Source organism: Brachyistius frenatus, unplaced genomic scaffold (assembly GCF_029030835.1).
Source record: "Brachyistius frenatus isolate BFR_SWC_R1_liver_20210118 unplaced genomic scaffold, ASM2903083v1 Contig_102, whole genome shotgun sequence".
NCBI lineage: Eukaryota > Metazoa > Chordata > Actinopteri > Embiotocidae > Brachyistius > Brachyistius frenatus.
This window is the reverse complement of record NW_027210701.1, coordinates 312,727-321,101: the sequence shown is the minus strand read 5'-3', so window position 1 is coordinate 321,101 and position 8,375 is coordinate 312,727. Positions and strand designations below refer to the sequence as shown.

Sequence of the window (8,375 nt, the reverse complement as noted above, 5' to 3'; positions counted from 1 at the left end):
CTAATGTTTATTTTTATCAGTTTCCATGTGCTGTAAAATTAGAGCCATTTCACGGCACAGGGCTTTGTGCTTATTTAGACTTCAAACCTGTTTGATATGTTTCCAAATGGAGACAGGGCGGTGATTAAGTTGGACCAATGAGTTTACGACAGGCAGAAATAAAATGCAAAAAGAAAACGGTGTCATTACATGTATGATAGCATGCAATAGTGGTGCTTTTTCATACCTTAAAGGAGTAATTCCACATTTTTGGGACACTTAATTGATTTCTTGCTGTAAAGGTAGATAACGGTGTTGATGCCAATCACAAGTCTGCATGGTAAATTCAAAGCCACATACTGTAGATGGTTAGCTTAGCTTAGCATAAAAACAGCCAGCCTAGTTCTGTCCGAAGGTAAAGATGAATTAAAAGTCACTAATTAACACTTTATATCTTGTGTTTAGTGGTTTTATGTTGGATGACCAGAAGCTCCAGTGTCCTACTCACTCTTCAGAAACAAGATAAAACTGAAACTCACTTTAGAAACATCCCGAAACGTTCCTTTTATCATCTCGGAAACGTCCCTAAAATCAGACAGTCCCTCTCTCAGGCTGACAGATAAACTTCTGCTTGATTTTAAGCTTCTAAACTTCCCGTTTGGTCTTCCTGAAAAGCTGCCGACCGCTTACATTGTGTCCAGAAGGCAGCAGCTCTGAGGGAACAGATATTAAAAAGTCATTGTCGATTAGTTTCAGAATTGTTTTTAAGATTCTTTTGCTGGATTTTAAATCACTGCACGGCCTGTCACCTCTCAGAGTTGATTTTTAGCACATGTGCCCAACAGATCCCTCAGATCCTCCTCTGGTGTTATTCCTAGGTTTGATACTAAAACACACAGAGTCTGATTTCCACCTCTGGAGAAGTCTACCTGAGGATCTGAGGGACTTATTTCAGTGGACATTTTCTTTCTTTTTAGCTTGGCTTTTTGCAGGTTTTGTTTGTTTAATCTTTGTTTTACAGCTACATTGTTTTTTTTCTTCATTTGTTTTATTGTATTTTTCTATGTGAAGCTCTTCTGGATGCTTTGTTGTATAAAAGGTTCGGACATGACAGTGGTCCAAAATTCTCTCATCTCACTGGCAGAAAACTAAATAAGTGTATTTCAAAATGTCAAATACTTTCTTTAAAACATGGCACATCAGCAAACACAAAAATATACGACTAAGTTCAAATAAAACATTATTTTTTTTAAAGTGCGATGTCTTATCTCGCTCGCTAATTTTTTACTTTAAGTTGGTTTCTCGTTGTTTGGTTGTTTTTCACATTCAAGTGTGTCTTGGTGTCGTTCATGAATTGTGTTGCAGGTTCTTTTATCTTTAGTCCGGTTTGCTTCTGTGCAGCGTTCCTCAGGGGGATCTTCCTCTTCGTGTGGATTTTGTTGTCTCTGAGGCCGTTGGAGGATTTTAAAGCGTCTAAACTCTCCGTTGCATTTAGATTTTTCTTCAGTTTTATTTTGTTTCTGACGACGACGGGCTTCGTCGCGGCCGGCTTCTTCGACTGCTTCTTAGTTTTCTGCCTCAAAGTGTTTTTCTTGGCCTGCTGCTTGTTCAGCATTTTGTCCTTCTTCCATGGCTTCAGCTTGTTCTTCTTCTTTGCTTCCTTAGCAGGGGACTTCAGCTTCACGGTGGCACCCGGCGTCATCGTCCTCGTGGTCGTCGGTTCGATGTGGCTGCTCGTAACCGGCGGTTTGGTGGTGAGCTTGAATTTTCTCGGTGGTGGTCTCGTAGGTTTCTCATTCGTGTCCAGCACGGTCACTGTAACAGCACAGATGTTGGTAAGTACCCATTTTTACCGTTTTACTCGCAGCCACATGTGTCGTGTTTCATGAATATTTGGCTCCGAAAACCAGTTCTGAATGTTTGAAATGCTTCTCCTCTTTCTATTTTCGACGTGTTTGATGTAAAACTGGAGCTCGCTTTTTTATAGTTTTATGTATGACCCTAGTGTGATTATGCAGCTTGGCAGCATGTAGACGTGAAACATGGAGGGAAAACAGCTGGGTCTGCTAAAAACAAGGTCGAAACAGTGAATACGAATAATTTGCTGGCTTGCCAGAACAGACTTCTCCCAAATGTTTTCTGTGTACAACAACCTGCAGCTCTAATTTAACTGCTTTCATAACATTACATGTTGTGTTTATTTAGAGCACCTTGATTAAACCAAAAGTATTTTTACTCTAAAAGCACCATTTCAGTTTAAGGTTTCAGCGGCTCCACTCGGTCCTGTTTTCACTGCCTCTCTTCAACCAGTTTGGTACGCAGACACCATAAAAACGACACACTTATGTGATAGAATAAGTGATGAAGATGCAGAGATGAAGGTGACTTACGTTCCATGGGCACAAATGGAAACTTCTTTCCCCTGACTTTGACAGGGAGCGGCTTCTGCTTGCACTTCCCAGGAGGAGATCTCCTGCAGAAGGCGCAAAGTTAGAGATCAGTTTTTGGTCTTGTTATGGTGATATAGCGTTTGTTTTGTGAAAAACAATTATGGTAAATGGTCAGTACTTGTATAGCGCTTTATCACCTTTCAGTCTCGAAGCGCTTTAACATGGTTTTCCCATTCACACACTAATGAGACAGATCACCATGCAAGGTGCTGCCATCAGGAGCACATTCACACACTGATGGTACACCATCGGGAGCAACTCAGGGTTCAGTGTCTTGCTCAAGGACACTTAGGCATGTGGACAGGAGGAGCTGGGGATTGAACCACCAACCTTCCAATTAGTGTGCAACCCACTCTACCGTCTGAGCCACAGCCTCCAATTATGTAAAATTATGTTTAATTTTTCAGAAAAAGTCAAGAAAAAGACATTAGTTCTGTTCTGCCTCAGTTTGAAGCAGCTTATTTCACTTGACTTTAGGTTTTTAAGAGTGAAAAAACAAAAATATAGTTGTTTATTTACCGTAAAAGAGAAAGATAATTGCCAGGAGTCGCCCTGAAATGTGCCAAGTTTAAACTCTCGAACGAGACCATATGAGCTAAAAAAAAAAAAAATGCATGTTTGGAGCCAACCTATTCTTAAAAACAGTTCTCTGCATGCTTTCCCTACAGTATTGTGTCTATAGTTTAACGCTGTTGGAACTTAAAACAGTTGTAATCTCCAAACCACAGAGGCGTTATTGAAAGAAATTAGCATTCCTACAAAAACACTGTTGTTGGAGACACTCGGTGGCTGTGTGACAACAGTTTTACATGCAGTAAGAATGATAAATGTTTGAGTGAGTCGTGGGGGAGGGAGTTGAGGGTCTGACGTCCCCCTTTAGATCCAATTTTAGTCCGTTCATGTGTGCTGATAGCAGGAGTGAGATTTGTCTGGCCTCCAGGGATTTATTCAAATAAGCTCCAATTTTTTTGTGTGTGATTTGGAGGAAAGACAGTTTGACAAGCACGTCTGTCTTTTTGAATCATGGCTCCCAGCAGGTGTAGCGGTCCGACTCCGCATGCGAACAGCAGGCATGAATTTAATGCATCAGATACTGCACCTTGAGGGGTCCATGAATTTAAACACCGTCCCAGAGGGAGAGATAGCACTGGGGTACGCCGTGGCCAGAAAATACAGCTCCCCTGGGAAAAAAATAAATAAATAAAAAATACAGAAACCGCCATTTCACCGTTGATTCAGAGAGAAATGCTTCGAGAGGCTAAAACAAACACTACCTGCTTCGTCTTCAGCAAACGAGATGATGAACTTGTGGTGATGATTGATGAGTCCGGGAAAAGAGCAAGTCTTCTTTTCACCCATACAGACACTCTTCTCCTTCCAGCTTTCTGTTGTCCTATCCTCCTCTAATGCCATGATTCGACTGAAAGGACGACAGGAATTATAAACACTATTAAAAGCAATCAACAAATGTGGGTTTATCACATTTAAAGCAGCAATTAGTTTCTAAAAAACAATACTTTTATGGTAAAATAACAAGAAATCGCCACAAAAACAAAGAAGGATACGATAAATATGGTATATTAACTCAGCTATGCGTTTTAGTTTATTTAAAAAAATCAAAGCGTTGACCAAACAGCGCCGCGTCTCCTTCAGTCCACAGAAAATAAGGATTTGTTTTTATTTTTGGCCCACGATCAACACCCTCTTACCCACTCATGAAGTCTGCAAAAATGTACAGGCCGTTCAGATTAGGTGATTCACATCCTCGATACACGTATCCCCCTGTCACAGACTTCCCAACATGATGGCTGTATGCAAATATAGGGAGGACGTCATCTGTCGTGGCAGAGAGAGAAGCACTGAATTAAAAAAAATCTGAAGTATAAAAAATTAGATTGGAAAGCAGTTATTTGTGCCAGAAATTCCAGGTGGTGAAAGGATTAAATAGACATGCAGAGAAAGGACTCACTGAGGGAGGAGTTGTGGCACAGTTTCAGATCGTAGCACTCAAAGCCCTCCTTGGCCCTCCATCCGAAGTTCCCCCCCTTCACGATGATGTCGATCTCCTCGTAGCGGTTCTGGCCGACGTCTCCGCAGAATATCCGGCCCCTGCCATAGCGGCTAACCGGGTCTCCGCGGTCCACGGAGCATCGCCACATGTTTCGGACGCCGTAGGCGAACACCTCCGGCCGAGCGTCCACGTCCCCCAGGAAGGGGTTGTCGGGGGGGATCCTGTACTGCTGCCCACCGGGGTCACTTCCATCCACATCGATACGGAGGACTTTTCCCAACAGAGCACTCCTGTGTAACCAAGGAAAATATATAAGACAGTGGAGAGGACTTAAATCAAGTAGTTGAATCATAAAGAGTACTTTTATGCTTGGAGTTGCTCTATTTATAAATGTAATGGTTAAAAGTAAAGGTTCAAATCCTAAAATAAATAGCAAAAAAATAATAAATAATTCGCTAAAGGTAAATGAATGAGATAGCTACGATTGATTAATAAAATGTAAACAAAAAGCAATGGATAAATGGTAACTAGTTCGCTAAATAATTGGCTGATAGTGATGTTAATCAGTGGAAATGGTTAGCTGCATTGATAAATTTGAAAAATTTACCTGAAAGCAGATGAAATGGCTAAACGGTTCATTAAGTGATGGAAAAAGTCATTTAAACCAAAAAAGCAATGGATAAATAGTAACTAGCTTCCTAAAAGTGATCGATAAACTGGTAAAATAATTATTTAAAAGTGAGACACTGTTGGCTTAAAGTGATGCTAAACATTGGAAAATGTTGCATGGATAAAATACATAAAAGCATAAAACGGCTGAACAGTTCGGTAAAAGTGATTGACAAATGGTTGAAACAGCTCAAATTTATGAAAGCAAACGGTGGAAATTGTTAAGCATTTGACATATTGTTTACATATCTATATATAAAGGTTGCAATAGTTGTCAGAGCAGTCAGTTATGGATAAAAAGTTGAAAAAGTTATCTTAAAGGTGACGGATAAATGCTTTAAAGGGCTGAAAGTAATTTTTTTTAAAAACGACCAGATTTTGTTGTTCCAAATTGTTGACGTAAACATCACCACATCAACTGTTAATCCATTATAAGGTATCCAATGTAAAATAAACCTAAATGAGCTCATTTTGATGGTGCTGTGATTGAATTTGTTCCTCACTCTTCCTCACAAACCTTGACGCCCCTTACTTGTTCTGTGAGTTGCCATACTTCCCAAACGGATCCCCAGCTTTCCCGCCGTCTCCCGTGAAGATGTACAAACACCCGTCCAGGCCGAACAGCAGCTGGCCTCCGTTGTGGTTTGCGGCCGGTTCCTCGATCTCTAAAATGACCCTGAATTTTTATAAAAGAGGATGCAGTTTGGTACAATCACAAACACTCTGGAGGTGATATACTTCCTTTTCAGACATACTCTAAATGCTTTGTTGCGGTGATGCTTATGGAACGCCTCGGTGCTCGCTTGGATCCAGCATGTACCTCGTCAACACGCATCGGTGTGTGTCACTCGCTCGTTAAGCACTGATATTATTCAGTTTATAGATGACAGAGGAGGCCCGAGAAATATAAGGTTTTATTTAATGAGAAAAGAGAGAAGCTGTGAGTTGCAGGTGGGCGGAGCCAGGCAAAACTAGAGGGGCTCATTTAGGAAACAATCCTGTCGATCTTGTAGGTCTTATTTGAAGGTTGGAAATGACTTCCTATAGAAAGTAAACAGCTGCTGAAGGCCTGCCATTCCCCTAAATGAACCAAAAATGTTACGGTCTATTTTTTTGCCATGAAAAATAATATAAAAATAAACAGATCTCTGTCATACTTTATGATTATGATAACTGACAGACTTGAGGATTTGCCTAAAACAAAGTCAGTGACTGTGTTTTGAAATATACCTCCTTTTGTTTTATTGTGGCATTTTAATTGTTTCACTTTATGAACTTTAGTGTAATGTGTAAATTATATTGGTGCTTGGAGCTCTAGAGAAGCTTTCCCCGACTCGGAACATGTTTATGCATGTGAAATGCAGTGAATCATAACAAAGTCTTTCAACATGCAGCCTGTGTAGACCTACATCAATCCACAAACTTTGAAGCTATAAAAAGAGCAGCCCCCCCTCCACCCCAACCACCCACGCCCCCCATACCTCTCTGAGTACGGATCAGCCATGTTCATGTCAGATGCAGACACCTTCATCTCACTGATCCTGATTTTCTCCAGCTTACTGTTGACCTGGATGGAATAGTAGATGAAGAAGCGTCCGTTGTCCCGGTACTTTGGGTGGAAGGCCATGCCCAGGAAACCCCTCTCGTCCCCCAGCCAGGGAGTGGTCATCACCTCCCCGCTCAGGTCCAGAAACGGCTGCTCCAGCCGGCTGCCGTCGCGCAGGTACACCCAAACAAAGCCCACCTGCTCGGCGATGAACATCCGGTGCGTACCGTCGCCGCTGTGCAGCATCAGCACCGGGTTTCTGAGGTTATTGGCCACCTCGGTCAGGCACAGCTGGAGACACCCTCGGTGGTCCTCCACCACCTGTCCCAGGTTTCTGCTGAGGCCGGGGCTCTTCAGGACGTTGGGGTAGCAGTAGTCCTGGTCAGACAGGTCCACCATGGTGCAGAAAGTGGACATGTCCCGCTCAGACGTACCCCGCAGCAGCCGATTCTCAGTCAGATATTTGAGAACATGCCGACACTTGCCGTGAAACTCGGAGCAGTAGCCGAAGCAAAGGCCAGGTAGCTCTCTGACAGCTGTGTAGGGATCCTCAGCGTCAAACAGGTGGGCGGCGTACGGGGAGCACTCCTGGATGGGACAAAGACACTTTAAAGCAGCTGGGACGACAGACCGAAACCGACTGGCACAAGTTTGACATAAACGTCACAAAATCAAGAATGAAACGGTCCATTAGCACACAGACATATATTGGTTTTCCAAAGATCGGCACTTAGACTTCCTCGAGGGCAAGTTGCCTCCCTGCCCTCCTCTATGCACACCACTGTTCCTCTAAACTAAGGTTCTGTGGTTCACCTGTGCACATCTCAATCTTTGCTGCCTTTAGTGTTGGTGAATAATAGTGCAAATGTAATTATCTTCCCCTGTCAGTCATTATGAAACACTCTCAATATACTTGTTTTTGTGAAATACAAGTTTTACGGTCAGTTTGCATCAAATTAGAGTGGCGCTTTGTGATCCCAGTGTTTATCCAATTAGAAGAAATGATGCTTGAACTTTAATCCCTTTACAGTTGTGAGACAAACCTTTAATTTCATGTAAGCTTCAATTACATGAGACTAAAATACATCCGCAGCTTGATTGGATATTTATTGAGTATTGTGTGTATTAGAAGATTTCAGTGGATTAAAATGCTAAATAACAACAGATAAAGTTTGTGCAGAAGTGTACAAACTGCAGTGAAAGTCAATTTATCGTTGGTGCAGAAAATGTTCTGTCTCTTCAGTACAGCAGCATCCTTAAAAAAGAGAAGAAAAAAAATCGACTTACCTGGCACATAACTTCCTTCAGCATCTCTGCACAGAGCTCCAAACCTGCTATCTCCAGCTGGTCAATAATGTCCCAGTACCTCTCCGCGATCGTGTTGTCAGTTTTCTGGTCGCAGCAGCCGAATTCTTCGTACTGCGTGCAAAACTCCAGGTGCCACTTAGGTTTGAAAGGTGGCTCGAAGTCCAGGCACTGAGGATGAGCTGCAGCTGGCTGAATTGGGACGAACAGCATCACTGACACCAGCAAGATAAACCCAGGAGGGCTCGGCGTCCTTTTGGATGACCTCGGTCGTACCACCGCGCGTAAAACCGCGGCTCCGCGAGGATGGAGCGCAGCGTCCCGCGTACTTGTCATTTTCGCCGTGTGCCCCCGAAAGTCTCCAACTGTTTGCTCTGTAGGCTGCGAGCCAGAGTTTAAGTATGCGCGCGGGCAT

At 42.7% G+C, this 8,375-nt stretch overlaps 1 protein-coding gene across 1 annotated transcript; it reads right to left on the bottom strand.

The window, feature by feature from the left end:
- Positions 1–8,375, bottom strand: hhipl2 (HHIP-like 2). The gene is made up of 9 exons (XM_069711722.1): positions 7,943–8,375; positions 6,591–7,243; positions 5,642–5,785; positions 4,399–4,730; positions 4,139–4,265; positions 3,704–3,849; positions 3,529–3,610; positions 2,370–2,452; positions 1–1,794 (listed from the first exon to the last, which is right to left on the bottom strand). Exons 1-9 carry the CDS (start codon positions 8,294–8,296, stop codon positions 1,256–1,258), a joined length of 2,460 nt encoding a protein of 819 aa, XP_069567823.1. The 5' UTR covers positions 8,297–8,375; the 3' UTR covers positions 1–1,255.